General features: G+C 37.6%; 1 protein-coding gene and 1 long non-coding RNA gene across 2 annotated transcripts; both read left to right on the top strand.

The window, feature by feature from the left end:
- The first annotated feature begins 1,254 nt into the window (after positions 1-1,254).
- LOC137137057 (tryptase gamma-like) lies at positions 1,255-2,388 on the top strand. Its single transcript, XM_067522941.1, has 4 exons — positions 1,255-1,368; positions 1,454-1,707; positions 1,851-1,945; positions 2,107-2,388. Exons 1-4 carry the CDS (start codon positions 1,277-1,279, stop codon positions 2,260-2,262), a joined length of 597 nt encoding a protein of 198 aa, XP_067379042.1. The 5' UTR covers positions 1,255-1,276; the 3' UTR covers positions 2,263-2,388.
- Positions 2,389-14,848: 12,460 nt separating this feature from the next.
- LOC137137082 (uncharacterized) lies at positions 14,849-15,790 on the top strand. The gene is made up of 3 exons (XR_010915669.1): positions 14,849-15,153; positions 15,300-15,394; positions 15,556-15,790. It is a non-coding gene; the product is annotated as an uncharacterized lncRNA (long non-coding RNA).
- The last annotated feature ends 236 nt before the right edge of the window (positions 15,791-16,026 follow it).

The raw sequence follows: 16,026 nt of genomic DNA, 5'->3' as shown, positions 1-16,026 counted from the left end.
TCCAACATTCAATGTGTAAAAAATATATGTAATGTATATATGTAATATATGTAATATAAAAGAAAAAAACGCAAAAAAATGAACTGAGATCTGTGGTGAGGGGGCAGCAGTGGCTCAGGTGGTGACTGTCCACCTGTCGACCGTAGCTTCAGTGATTCTCAGCCCGACTGTGTAGATTGATTCATAGTGAGTGACAACCTGATGGAAAGATGAACATTTATGAATTTATTTCCTCAGCATATTAGCTCATATTTTAGATTGTTATGGACATTTCTGCATGTGGACAGTGAAGAAATATTCTGGTTTTTGAATTAAAGAAACAAACTTTAAATTCTATGACAATTATTTATTGATTCACTCATTTCCATAAAACACAATTTGAAATAAAATAACATTTATTTATCTGATTATATTTCATTTATTTATTCATGTAATTTATATTAATTAAATTTATGTAATTAAATTTTTTTATGTGTAAATAGTATTTTCAGGGAAAAATGTGTTTGATTGAGTTTAGTAATAAATGTTAGAGATGATAAAAATCAATCCTCTCCTGTTTCCACCACGTCCAAATGTTGTACAAGAAGTATCAGAAAAGCCTCAACAGTTTCTTTGTGTTCTGTGTTTCAGAGAGTCTCTCACAGCTGGATGGTAAGTCCCAGTTTGCTCCTGTCTGATTTAGTTAAAGATGATCTTCACACTGTTGTTGGATAGAAATGTTTCAGATTGTCAGAGGTTTGTGTCAAACCTTTGGAGCAAATCAGCTGCAGTATTTCCACAAATGGATTCAGACAATTCCAACAACTGATGTATTGAATTAGAACAAAGTTTCAAAACATTTCAGAAGAAAATCACTAAATCATCACTAAGAGCTTGTAGGTTCATTTCTTCTCTGAACATTGTTGATGATCTGCTTCAAACTTGACTTCCTGTCATGTCCAGGCTCTGTGATGGCTCTGACCCATTTCAACACTTGGATCAAATCAGTCATTGTCAGTGTTTTCAACTTGTTGCAGCTCATCACACAAAAACCTTTAAGACTCCACTGCATCAAAGTGAAAAATCACAGGAGTCTTGGACATTATTTTGGTCTCTTTGGAAACTGTGGGATCTCCACCATCATCTAAAATTAATCTTTGTGGGTTTAACTAAACAGTTGAAATTTTCAAGGCTTTAAAGCTCAAATGTGTCTCCAGCTGATGTCTGTGGCCAGGTCCCACTGAGTAATCGTCTTCTGGGACTAGGCGTGAAGGTTACAGATGGTAAGTGGCCGTGGATGGCGAGTCTACAGAAGGATGGACATCATGTGTGTGGTGGGACTCTGGTGAACGAGGACTTTGTGCTGAGCAGTGCCGACTGTTTCTCAAGGTGAGACACCTGGAGTCATGTTCTCACATGTTTTAAAGTGTTGAGTTGTCCTCAGTCCTAATTTAGCTCATGTTATCTCCCTCAGTTCAGCCACAGCATCTGATTGGACCGTGGTCCTGGGTCGTCTGAAACAGAACGGCTCCAACCCCTTTGAGGTGAAACTGAATGTGACAGACATCACTCTGAGCAACCACACTGGGCCTAATGAAGCAGCGCTGCATCTGGCGACCCCCGCCCCCCTGTCCGACTCCATCCTGCCCATCTGTGTGGACACCGGACGAAACTTCAGTGTGGGCTCCACGTGCTGGGTTGCAGGCTGGAGCTCCGGGGCAGGAGGGGGTGAGTCCCTGACACTAGTCTGACACACTGTTAACTGTCTGCATCATTTCACCTCTTTCCATTAAACATAGTAAAGTTAGAGAGATAATTACAACCTGCTTCTGATGCCACTTGTCACCATTTTCTGATTCTCCCAACTTTAGTGGAACAAGTTCTGCAGGAATTCCAGACCTCTGTGGTGGACTGTGAGGACACATCGAGTGACAGCATTTGTACAGAAGCTTTGACACTGGAGCAGGTGAATAATCAGATTAGTATTATTATTATTGTTCCTACACACAGTGTGTTGGTGTGTGTTTGTATTTTATCAAAGTGTCTGTTGGTCGTTTAAAGGGTCAGAGGTCAGGCTCAGAATGACCATACTGGACTTGAACATTTTCATTTTTCCTCTTTGTTCAGGGGTTTTCTGGAGGTCCGTTGATGTGTCGGCAGGATGGTTCTTGGTTCCTGGCAGGAGTGTTAGTAGCTGACAACAAACTCACCAGTGGACCACAAGCAGTACAAGCGAAGTCAATTGACGTATATATGCTTTTGATCTTTAAGAAACAAAGATAACTCACCTACAGAAGCACTGACCAATAAAGGGGGAGCTCCTGCTCTCTTGTCTCTTTTTTTTCCTTCCATCTCTTTTTCATCCCATTTGTCACCACATCTCATAAAACCTCCAACTACACCTGATTTCCACCATGTGTCTGACACAAATGTCTATAAAGAATTAATTATTTTAGACACAGTCTGATCTTAAAGCTCCTCTAATAATCCACATAGCAGAGTGTGTAGAGTAGTGAAGTTGTTCAATCAGACATCCAGGGTTCCTGCAGCAGATGTTCATGTTCTCCACTGCAGTGTGAGCTGCTGTTCACCTTGGATAGAGCAGAGTCTTCTTTCATCCACCAGTAGTTTAGCTCTGATTATCCAGCAGTGACTAACAGCTGTGCAGGAGAGGAGTCACACAATGATCCCACAAGAATAGAAGTTTCCTGTTCAGTCATTTCTTCTCTGAACATTGTTTAAGATCTGCTTCACATGATGATTTTAATAAAGGCACCTGCATCTCTGAGCTGTTTGTGACTTTTATTGAAATCAGTGATTTCCACTGTGCACGTTCACAAAATGATCATGTGCTGGGGTGTAGCTATAGACCCTCTAGAGGTATAGTAGCCCATCTATTGATAAAAATATGCTACAGCACCAAAGTGTGTCTTAAGAGAAATTATTCTTCCAGTTTCTGGAAGCTTGTCACATTAGTTTATACAGACATTGGACATGTACCAGGCGTGTCACATACAAAGGACTCGCAAGGACTAAACACTCAAGATAGAAGAAGGAAATCAAACTTGGAGAGACTCAGATTATTGCTTTGGCAGATTATTTTAATAATATTGGACACTGAACTAAGATGGAGGAGGTGGAATCACTCATTTGGCAAATGGGGAAGATTTCAGGGGTTAAGTCCTGTCTCTTCATAGAAAGACAAGAGTTAAAGCAGGAAATCATACTTGACATCCGATTAAGAAAATAACAAGATGTTTTAGGGTTTTATGTAAGACAGACGGGTGGGTGGATTTCAAATAACATTATAAAATGAGCATAATAACAACTACAAAGTGCAGAAAACACCACTCAGCAATAATGGAGAAGCAGTGGAACCCTGAGCTTGTTTCTCTACAATGTATCGGTTAATCTGTGTTAATTTTTTCTTCTATATATAATATTAAATATACCTGTATATCACTTGATTTTTTTACACGTCACTTTGTAGGAAACCATTAAGATTCACTTCATCACACCAGCTCTGGCATAAACACCTTCTTCTAAAACTTCTCTCTGCTTCTTTGACAAACAATCCTGGCAGCGGCATCTTTCTCACTCTCGTAGCTTCTCTACCTGTGTGCTGCAGGGCTCAGTTCTTGGTCCTCTTCTCTTTTCTGTCTATACTACATCCCTGGGCTCTATCATCCACTCACATGGTCTTTCCTATCACTGCTATGCTGATGACACACAGCTCTTCCTGTCCTTTCCGCTGGACGACTCCACTGTCTTATCGCACATCTCTGCCTGTCTCTCAGACAATTCTTCCTGGATGAGAGGGACACATCTTCAGCTCAACCTCTCCAAGACCGAAGTCCTTGTCTTCCCAGCCAGACCTTCGACGCAACACAACATCAGCATCAACATTGGATCTACAGTGATTTTCCCACTAAGTCGGCCAAAAATCTGGGGGTCATCATCGATGACCAACTGAGCTTTAAGGACCACGTCTCCTCAGTCTCTTTAAAAAAAAAAATAACGTCCTTTCTGCTCTTTCTCGCCCTTGCATCTTGTGAATTGTGAACACTTTTTTGATAGGACTTTCCATTGATGTTTTCTCCTTGATTTTTTTTTTTGATTTTGTTGCCTTGTACCTCACTTGTAAGTTGCTTTGGATAAAAGCATCTGCTAAATGACTAAATGTAAATGTAAAATTAACAGTAAACCACTCAATTATGCATTTTGCAATATATCTGATTAACTTAATGCAATTACTTAATGTTTACTTAACCACTAAACAGCATAGGATTTATGATGTCTCATGTGTATAAGTACATTATGTTATTACTATTTAAATAATTGGCTATATCTTAATTAAAGAAAAAAGTCATGAAGATAATTTAAAAGTCATGAACATTTTATTTAAAATAAGCAAACTTTCATAAAACAACTTTCAGTATAAATAAAAGTGTAACAGATTAACATCAAGTGAAATGTAAGACCTTTTAAAAGCTGTATACATTCAAGATTGCAGTGTAATGCTGTTTTTATGGTAGAGGCCAATGTGGTAGAACTAAATACAGGACATCAGCTCTGTGCTTCCCATTAGATAACATGCAAGATTTCATTAAGCATTGTTTTTTTCACAGATTATCTTTCCCAACAGGATCTGAACTAGATTTTAAAACAGTGGCAAAGAACACACATCATTACATTGAAGTCTGTCCACATCCATTAAAAGTTAAGCTTTCGGGGCTCTATGAATGTGCCATGCTAACTCCAGACCAGATAAAACATTTGACTTTTACAAATTAAATACTTAATACTTCTTTTTCATAAAACTTTAATCCCTTGAGACATTCACTACTTGTATTTATTACATGAGACTTTCTAACATTCTTTAACCACTAAGGTTCATTTACAAAATAAAACATGGTGTTGTTATTTAACAAAATGGCCAACATGGTCATCAAAATATTAAAGAGCAATGCAAAACACCTTTTTTTTGTTTTGTTTTACTTTACAGACTGACAAACATGGTCCTGAAACTGCAGTCCAAAAAACCCTGTTTTCGTAACCTGTCACCTGACTTCCCCTCCCTCTAGTCTATCAGAATAAAAGCACTTATTTATTCAAAAATAACAATCATAGTTTCTTTCTGATATAAAGCATTTTAACCAAAAATTAGAAATTAACCAAACACAATTCCCATCCAAAAAATTAAACAAACTTGCTGAATATGGCAAATATTTCTTCCACTTATTTTAAGACTTTATCTATTAACTTAAATTGCTGTAATCAACCAAACATAAACTGCATTTAGGCTCCTACAGATACGTTTGTATTAGAAATCATCAATTTATCTTTAGTAATAGAGTCCTGACCCCAACCCAATAGAACGACTTTGGGATGAATTAGAGCGAAGACTGTGAGCACTGTGTTTTACGCATTGAGTTTAAAAGTAAAGAATTATGGGAAATCCAGGCCTACCTGTGGTTCGCAGAATTTCCAAAGGTAGAATGGGAGGCAGAGCCTTTAGCTATCAAGCTCCTCTCCTGTGGAACCAGCTCCCAGTTCAGATTCCATTTCTGATGCCACTTAAATGAGATTCTTCTAAATTTCTGGAACGCCACTTCCTTTCTAACTTTCGTGTTGCCCGTTTTAAGTTGCGTGTTTGTGAACTATACCACGGAGATCACCTCTTCTGGTTTACTGCCTTCTTTTTCAGAGGGGCAACACTATCGACTATTGTACGTAGTGAGGCTGCAAAACTCTGAAGAAGGGCCTGGAGGAGGGTACATGATAACAAATACTAGTCGTTTTTGAGTTTTCCAGTTTGGGTGTGAAAGGCTAAAAGTAAGTCTCTCAAATGAGTTGATAAATTAGAATGGAAGATTGCTGCTACTCCTCCACCTCGGCCTGTGCTTCTAGGAACATGATAATTAATATGACTCATTTAGACTGAAATATTCTTCCTGCTGCAACCAAGTTTCAGTAAGAGAAAATAAATTGAATTGATGATTGTTTATTAAGTCACTAACTAACAGAGTTTTAGAAGAGAGAGATCTGATATTTAATAATCCACATTTAATAGTTTTGGGGTTTTGTTCTGTAAGAGGAGTAGTCTTAACCTTTATTAGTTTATCATGATTAACTCCTCTTGTTGTCGTTTTTAGTTTATGTAATTTAGTTGGTTGGGGAACAGACACAGTCTCTATAGGTATGTGGGAGTTGTGGGGGGGTGACCGTTGAAAGGACACTGCAGAGAGACGTGTAGGACTGGATCTCTGCATCCTAGGCTCAACTCTGGATTGTCATTCTTTTGGTTGTCTAATAAAACCAGCCATATTTCTGGATAAGAAAGCTGCACCATCTAAAGTAGGATGGATGCCATCTCTCCTAATCAGCCTAGGTTTTCCCCAAAAACGTTTCCAATTGTCTATGTAGCCCACATCATTTGCTGGACACCACCTAGACAGCCAGCGGTTGAATGACGACATGCGTGTGTACATGTCGTCACTGGTCAGATTTGGCAGGGGTCCAGAGAAAACTACGGCGTCCGACATTGTTTTATTGAAGTTACACAGAGATTCAACGTTCATTTTAGTGACGTCCGATTAGCTTAAGAGCTACAATTAATCAGTAAACAGTTGTTATGACCTGAGTCATTATGTGTGTTGTTGTTATGTTGTCTTTTTCTCCTCCTCCTGTGTTTTTGTGTGGGTGTGTCTGAGGGGGGGGTTGAGCCACAGGTGGTCGGCACGGATTGGTCCATTCAAACTCATTGTCGCCACCTGATTGGACAGGATGGAGCGGCCTTCTCCATTTATAACAGATGACAGCAGCCCCAGCTGGTCCACTTCTGCCACTCACAACCAACCCAGCATTCTGTATGCGACTCTCAACTGGACTCACAGGGAGCTCTGCACTTTGTTTTTGTGGATTTGGATATTTGTGTAAAGTAGCTTCTCCACAGTAGGAGTGAGAAGCCCTTTTTTGTTACTACTTTTTCTCCTGTTTTGGGTTAGGAGTTCAGGTTAGACACCCTGTCATTTGTTTTGAATTTATTTGGTTGTTTAGGTCAGACAGGGATGGTGTTAGAGTTTTTGGTTGTTGTTTTGGGGCATTGCTCACATCCCAAGTAAATAAATTAGCTACCGTTTACAACACTTCTGGTCTGGTTTTGCTTGGAATGGAAGCAGTGGTGGAGCACATCATGTTATGTCTAGGTTCCCCTAGACCAGGGGCATAACACAGTCTTTTGCTAGAAACCCAAGAGTGTGCAAAAACAGGAAGTGACGCAATACGCTTACCGCACGAGTCCAACCATCTAATCCAAAAGTTTTTTTTTCTCTATTTATTTTCCTTCTGTCCAAGATTTGATCTATGTAAACTTCACATAATGTAAATAATTCAAAAACACTCTGTGACAGATTCCACTAATTACTTGGATCTTGGATTTTTGATTTTGGAGCGAATTTTACTTCTAGTAAATATAGAAAAAAATGCAAAGCAATACAAAAAAATCTAATGACATAATCTTAATTAATATAAATGACCTGAATAACTAAATCTAATTTTAATATTGTTTGTTCTGTTTTATTTAAGAACCAGAATATTTCTTCACTGTCTACATGCAGTAATGTCCATAACAATCTAAAATATGAGCTTATATGCTGAGGAAATAAATTCATAAATGTTCATCTTTCCATCAGTTTCTCACTCACTATGAAACACGATTTCTTTCCTGGTTCAGTTTCTCCCATCAGCTCAGGGTTTCCACTTCAGATCATGTGGTCTGTCAGATGTGTGCTGGCTCACACAAGCTCAACAGTTTGTGATGGTCAGTTTGGGGGTTCAGGGTCTTGTCCAGGTACATTTCCACATATGACTCTACACAGTCGGGCTGAGAAACACTGAAGCTACGGTCGACAGGTGGACAGTCACCACCTGAGCCACTGCTGCCCCCTCACCACAGATCTCAGTTCATCAGTGTTCAGTTTTTCTTTTGTACATTATATTAAATATACTTATATATTATTATTATATTTTTTCTTTCTTTTTTCTTTCATGTTGTAAGAAATCATTAAGAATCACTTCATCACATCAGCTCTGGCATAATCACCTTCCCCCCCCCCCCCCTCCCCCCCCCCCCCTCCCTCCCTCACACAAACCTCTCTCTGCTTCTTTGCCAAACCATAGATCACATGTTTCTGTGTTAATGTTTCTCTGTTATCACCAAACCAATGGAGCGTTTCTCAAAAACAAAGTTAAAAATATTAAAATTTATGGACAAATGCTTTTTACCAGAAAACCTGCGTCACTCCCTTTCTGAGGAAATGTTGCTTTGGGCATCAAATGCTGCCAGAAACTGGACTTAATTAAACACTGTGTGTCTCACTGAGGTCAAAGGTAACTTCAGCTTTTATATCAGATTAATTAAGTGTCTGACAAATGGACAGAACATGATGCCACAGGAAGGACAACAAGTTGTTAAACATCCATTCAGGTCTTTATTACATTCTTTCCATTGTTCATTCAACCATCTCAGGTTGAGTTTTTCATATATTAAAATAAACTTTGTAGACAATAAAATGTTCAGTTGAATAAACCAAGCAAAACTGTTCAGCGCAATGATCCCACGATGGTGGAACGAGCTACCAAACGCTGCACGCTCAGCTGATTCTCTCCCAATATTAAAAAGCTGCTGAAAACTTAACTCTTCCGCATCTTCCTATGCACTTAAATCTTTAAAATAAATAAATAAAAAATCTTTCTGCTCTCTTGCACTTGTATCTCGTGAACTGTGAACACTTTTCGGATAAAAGCGTCTGCTAAATGACTAAATGTAAATGTAAATGTAAAATAAAACATATTTACAAACCACAGCTGGAAAAGGCTCCAGGATAATCAGATAAATATAATGAAAGGATGGAAAACAAACTCTATTTCAAATTAATGAGTTTTTAAGAGATGTTTTAACATTAAAGCAGGTGTTTCCTGTCTGATCACTTCCAACAACTCTGGAATCACTTGTTGCATGAAGAGAGAAAACTAATCCAGTCTCTGTTGATCTGTGGAACGTCGGCTATTTGGACAAAGCACAAAAATGTAGTTAACATTAGCAGCACAGCTAATGCTGCTGAAGAGCTACAACAACCTTTAACCCTCCTGTTATGTTGGTTTCTGAGGAACAGCCTTGATGTTCCCAGGTCAACTTGACCAAAAAGTCCCAAAAAACATTGTTTCTATCTCATCATTAACTCCATTACTAACCATTTCAATCAATGTTTAGTTCAATGATGTTCTTTACTGTTCACAGATCATGGTTCAATGAGCATAAGTCACTCATTTATTACAAAAAGATCATGTTAAAACTTTTTTTAATGTAAACTGAAAAGACCTACAAATAACTTACAATAGATTTATATGCAATTGATTTTTAAAATTTGTATTTTATATTTTGAATTGTTTTTGTTTATGGAGTGATGTTGATAAATTAAAATGAGACACGTCTTCTCTTCAGGGTCAATTTGACCCGTTTTAAAGTTAACAATCTAAAGAAAATACTTAAAAGTATTTTTTCACTTTGAAACTTCTCCTGCTTGGTTTATTTAGTGTAATCAACATATAAAATAAAAATGGTTCAGTTCACATATTTGTAACCCTCCTACATGTTTCTATTACAAAGATACTGTTCAGGTCAATTTGACCTGGCACAGAAAATAGAAGCTAAAAACAGTCAGAAAGGTCAAATCCTGTTTGTTTCTTTGCAACTATGAGAAATAATACACCCCTGTCTCACACTCTCACACACACACACACACACACATTGATCTTTCTGATTCTTTTTAGCTTCTATTTTGTCGCAGATGTCAAATTAACCCAAACAGTAGCTTTGTAATATAAACATGTAGGAGGGTTACACATATGTGAACTGAACCATTTTTATTTTATATGTTGATACTAAATAAGCCAATGAGGAGAAGTTTCAAAGTGAAAGTTTTTTTCGATTGCTAAATGACAGTGGGCACAACTGGAGCTACATGTGCAAAACTCTAACTACAGTCTGAACTACCAACTGTCACCTGAGCTAAACAGTTCACATCACCTGCAAAACTCATTCCAAGCAACACAACTCTTAACACATGGCTCAAAACAGGCTCAGTGCAGCCAAACACTATGCACAACCCTCACTGAGATAACACACACTGTCACTCAGAACACACTGAGAGTAAAAACACTAGCATCAAACACCAATACAGAAAATACAAACTTTTCATCTTTACAGTTGGAACAATTTCAGTGACTTCATACAAAGTAATATTTTCTTCAAAGAAAAGAGTGAAATTCTTTCACATGATTTATTTACTTTTTAGAACATAACATTCTTTAAGGTAAATGAAAATTAGCAGTTTGCTTCAATAGTCTGTAGTAATTTACAGAATTACAGTAATGAGAAATATTTCATTATCAGCCAGCACTTTATCTTGAATCTCCCGCAGTTTTATTGCATTGTTGACAACAACCATGTCAACGACAGCATTTTCCTGCGCATCTGAAAATATTTTTCCTCTTCCTCCTGTTGGGGGCAGTTTTTGGATCTGAAATAACAGCTCTTTGTCTTCTTTGGCCCCTCTCCCTGCACGAACCCGTCTTCCTTGCTCCATTTCCAAAATTACTCTTTCTGAGCTCTACCTATATATTTAACAAATATATATAACAAGTCTACAACAAGACACCTGCTTAGCCTTCCATCTGAAATTTCAATCAGCAGTGTTTGAAAGGCACAAGGCTGAAATCTATTCTGTTTGGAATGTGTGGTTCCCAGTTTTGACAGCAGTGTGTTAGCATTTGAACAAAGTGCTGTATTTCCACAGTGTTGTGCAGGTTGTGGTTAAAGTCATAGAATAAGTGTGTAGAGTTTTGAAAACTGTGTTCAAGCAGTGAAAAACTAACTAGAGTTTGGTCCACATGAACTGCTGCTGTGCAGACTGTAGTTAGAGTTTTGCACATGTGACTCCAGTTGTGCCCACTGTCGTTTAGCAATCGAAAAAACTGTAAGTATTTTTTTTAGATTGTTAACTTTAAAACGGGTCAATTTGACCCTGAACATAACAGGAGGGTTAAGGTGGAATGTTTTCTTCCATTTTACTCAGTGCTTCATTCAGGTTGTTAATCAATTAACACACCTTCAATTTTAACACAACCTTGACTGTAGCATGTGGTTTTATTGGGTCTCTTGCATGACAAACATTTTACTGATGATTCATTTCAGCCTAGTTCTGCAAATCTTTCTCCTCACTTGGAGCATCGTGCCTGTACGTTCCAGCATCACCACAACAGACACCACTCTGTTAGCACCTACACAAGAATAATGTCCAACAGTCCAGAGATAATCTTCAGATAAAAACCTCAAAGTGTGCTGCACATTTTGTTCTATGCTGAATTTATTTGTCATTAACTCTATCAGGATATGAGATGTTGTTCACATCACACAGCTCTGATCCACATGTCTTAACTGTGGCTCATGAAAATTCAGTTTCACAGATATTATAGTCATCGTTTTCCCCACAACCTTTTCCAGAAACTATAACCATCTCTTTATTTTTCCCTATGTAAAGGTGAATATTATGATCTGTAGACCAGCTCCTTTCTCTATGCTGATACATCTGATGTTGTTCTGAGCCCAACTAGTGTCGTGTCGTCAGCACATTTAAACTTCTTCACTGAATCATCACAAGTGGTCCAATCATTTGTGTAAAGTCTAGATTTCTGTATTTAGGAAGGTTTTATAGATGAATAACAAGGAATGATTAGTCCTTGTCAGCAAAGACGTCCATCCAGCTTCTGAAGTAATGATTGAGGAACATGGTGCAGAATCTCTTTGAACTGGAAAAGACTTAAACTTGGTTTGGTAAAAAGACACAACAACGGTTTAGTTTGATGTATTGCTTGTCAAAGAAGCAGAGAGAGGTGTGTCTGAGGGAGGGAGGGGGGAGAACAAGGTATTTATACCATGTCAGATGTGAGGACTTGACACTTGCAGCGATGGCTTCCTACAAAGTGATGTGTGTGGTGACTCTGCTGACTCTGCTGACACCAGGTAAGAACCTCCTCACTGTCCACACCTGAACCAATCAGGTTTCAGATCTACTTACTGCTGTGTGAGGGAAACACTGGGGAACAAGTAAAACTTAATCAAGTAAAATACTAGTTGCAATACTAATGTTTCATTAGATAAAAGTGAGGACAGAAGGGAATAAAAAGTGTCCAAACTGAGTCAATTCTAAAAAAACTCTTTCAAGTCCAACATTCAATATGTTATCTGTTGGTGAAAAATATATGTCAGAAAAAATATAGAAATCATAGTGAGTGAGAAACTGATGGCATGATGAACATTTATTAATTTATTTCCTCAGCATATTAGCTCATATTTTAGATTGTTATGGACATTACTGCATGTGGACAGTGAAAAAATATTCTGGTTCTTAAATAAAAGAGACACATTTTTAATTAGTTGTTGATTCACTCATCTCCATAAAACATAATTAAAAAAAACATTTAGTAATTTAGGTCATTTATATTAATTAAAATTATGTCATTACATTTTTTTGTATTGCTTTGCATATGTTCCTATATTTACAATAGTAAAATTCGCTTCAAGCTTAAAATAATTAGTGGAATCTGTCACAGAGTATTTTTGAATTATGTATGAGTGAAGTTTATGTTGATCAAATCTTGGACAAAAGGAAAAACAATCAGTTGGAAAAATAAATATTTGTAACATATAATATAGAAAATGTGTTTCATAGTGAGTGAGAAATTGATTGAATGATGAACGTTTATGAATTTATTTCCTCAGGATATTAGTTCATATTTTAGACTGCAGTAATGTCCATAACATTACTGCATGTGGACTGTGAAAAAATATTCTGGTTTTTAAATAAAAGAGACAAAAATTAAATTCTATGACATTTATTCATTGATTTAAACTTCTCCTTAAAACACAATTTGTATTAATGTAATATTTATACTTCTGAAACAAACATTTAGTAATTCAATTAATTTACATTAATTAGAAATTAAATAATTACTTTATATATATATAATTGTATTGCTTTGCATATGTTCCTATATTTACAATAGTAAAATTCGCTTCAAGCTCAAAATAATTAGTGGAATCTGTCACAGTGTTTTTGAATTATTAACATTATGTAAGAGTAAGTATGAGTAAATTCTCGTTAAATCTTTGGAATCTAAAATGTATTGTGTTGAATTTAAGAATAACAACAACAACAATAATAATAACGATATTATTATTATTATTATTATTATTATTATTATTATTATTATTATTATTATTATTATTATTTAAGCAAACAGTTTAATAATGTTTATAAAGAAATGTGTTAATAATTAGTAATAAATGTTAGAGATGAAATTTATCTTCCAAATGTCTTATTTCATTATGGATCATCTTCACACTTTGGTTTTATAGAAATATCAGATCATCAGGATGTTGTATATTCTTTAGTCAGGAAGACACTATTGATAAGCAGGAGACTCCAATATTTCCACAAGAAGTTGGATGTTGGATGTAATTTTTTTCCCTTGAGTTCAGTGTCGCCACAGTGGATCATTGTCCGCATGTTGATTTGGCAGAGTTTACGCCGGATGCCCTTCCTGACGCAACCCTCCCCAATTTCTATCGGGCTTGGACCAACACTGCACAGCTGGGGAGGGGAAGGGGCTGTTAGGGGTTCAGTGTCTTGCCAGAGACACTTTGACATATAGACGAGACCAGGGATAGAACCACTGACCCTGTGGTCCGTGGACAATTACTTTACTAACTGAGCTACAGCCGCCCCACTTGCTCCTTTCATTCATTTCAGCATGTGCCGCAAGATTTTAGAAACGATGCAGCTTGACAAGAAATATTATCTGCAAATATTATAAAAACCACAAATTGTTTATGAAAGAAACAGTAACAACTAAATGTTGGTTTATTACATTTATGTAACTGGAAAATAGTATTTTCAGGGAAAAATGTGATTGAATGAGTTTAGTAATAAATGTTAGAGATGATAAAAATCAATCCTCTCCTGTTTCCACCACATGTCCAAATGTTGTACAAGAAGTATCAGAAAAGCCTCAACAGTTTCTTTGTGTTCTGTGTTTCAGAGAGTCTCTCACAGCTGGATGGTAAGTCCCAGTTTGCTCCTGTCTGATTTAGTTAAAGATGATCTTCACACTGTTGTTGGATAGAAATGTTTCAGATTGTCAGAGGTTTGTGTCAAACCTTTGGAGCAAATCAGCTGCAGTATTTCCACAAATGGATTCAGACAATTCCAACAACTTATGTATTGAATTAGAACAAAATGTTAAAACATTTCAGAAGAAAATCACTAAATCATCACTAAGAGCTTGTAGGTTCATTTCTTCTCTGAACATTGTTGATGATCAGCTTCAAACTTGACTTCCTGTCATGTCCAGGCTCTGTGATGGCTCTGACCCATTTCAACACTTGGATCAAATCAGTCATTCTCAGTGTTTTCAACTTGTTGCAGCTCATCACACAAAAACCTTTAAGACTCCACTGCATCAAACTGACAAATTAATCTATGTGGGTTTAACTAAACAGTTGAAGTTTTCAAGGCTTTAAAGCTCAAATGTGTCTCCAGCTGATGTCTGTGGCCAGGTCCCACTGAGTAATCGTCTTCTGGGACTAAGCCTGAAGGTTACAGATGGTAAGTGGCCGTGGATGGCGAGTCTCCAGAAGGATGGACGTCATGTGTGTGGTGGGACTCTGGTGAACGAGGACCTTGTGCTGAGCAGTGCCGACTGTTTCTCAAGGTGAAACACCTGGAGTCATGTTCTCACATGTTTTAAAGTGTTGAGTTCTCCTCAGTCCTAATTTAGCTCATGTTATCTCCCTCAGTTCAGCCACAGCATCTGATTGGACCGTGGTCCTGGGTCGTCTGAAACAGAACGGCTCCAACCCCTTTGAGGTGAAACTGAATGTGACAGACATCACTCTGAGCAACCACACTGGGTCTAATGCAGCAGCGCTGCATCTGGCGACCCCCGCCCCCCTGTCCGACTCCATCCAGCCCATCTGTGTGGACACCGGACGAAACTTCAGTGTGGGCTCCACGTGCTGGGTTGCAGGCTGGAGCTCCGGGGCAGGAGGGGGTGAGTCCCTGACACTAGTCTGACACAGTAATGTTAACTGTCTGCATCATTTCACCTCTTTCCATCAAACATAGTAAAGTTAGAGAGATAATTACAACCTGCTTCTGATGCCACTTGTCACCATTTTCTGATTCTCCCAACTTTAGAGGAACAAGTTCTGCAGGAATTCCAGACCTCTGTGGTGGACTGTGAGGACACATCGAGTGACAGCATTTGTACAGAAGCTTTGACACTGGAGCAGGTGAATAATAAGATTAGTATTATTATTATTGTTCCTACACACAGTGTGTTGGTGTGTGTTTGTATTTTATCAAAGTGTCTGTTGATCCTTTAAAGGGTCAGAGGTCAGGGTCAGAATGATCATACTGGACTTGAACTTTTCCATTTTTCCTCTTTGTTGAGGGGTTTTCTGGAGGTCCGTTGATGTGTTATCAGGATGGTTCTTGGTTCCTGGCAGGAGTGTTAGTAGCTGACAACAAACTCACCACTGGAACACAAGCAGTACAAGGGAAGTCTAGTGTCACAGGAATAATAGTGTTCTTCATAGACTTCAATAATTTCTTCTATGAAGATTGTTGATGATTTTAATAAAGGAACCTGCATCTCTGAGCTGTTTGTGACTTTTACTTAACCAACAATTTCCACTTTGCACATTCACAGAATAATCATTGAATAAACTTCTACTTTAAAAACATGGTATAAATCAAATTACTGATTCATTTATTTTGAGTAGGGGGGAAAACAATTAAAGCCACTTCTTAATATAATCACTGCAGTGTAACTCCACCACCACTATGACCTCAATAATGAAACATAGCATTTAATGCAGCTTGTGTTAGAATGAGCCATTGCTTTGCTGCTACAGAGCTCGAC

This window comes from Channa argus, chromosome 12 (assembly GCF_033026475.1).
Source record: "Channa argus isolate prfri chromosome 12, Channa argus male v1.0, whole genome shotgun sequence".
Classification (NCBI taxonomy): Eukaryota; Metazoa; Chordata; class Actinopteri; order Anabantiformes; family Channidae; genus Channa; species Channa argus.
This window is presented reverse-complemented; position numbering and strand designations above follow the sequence as displayed.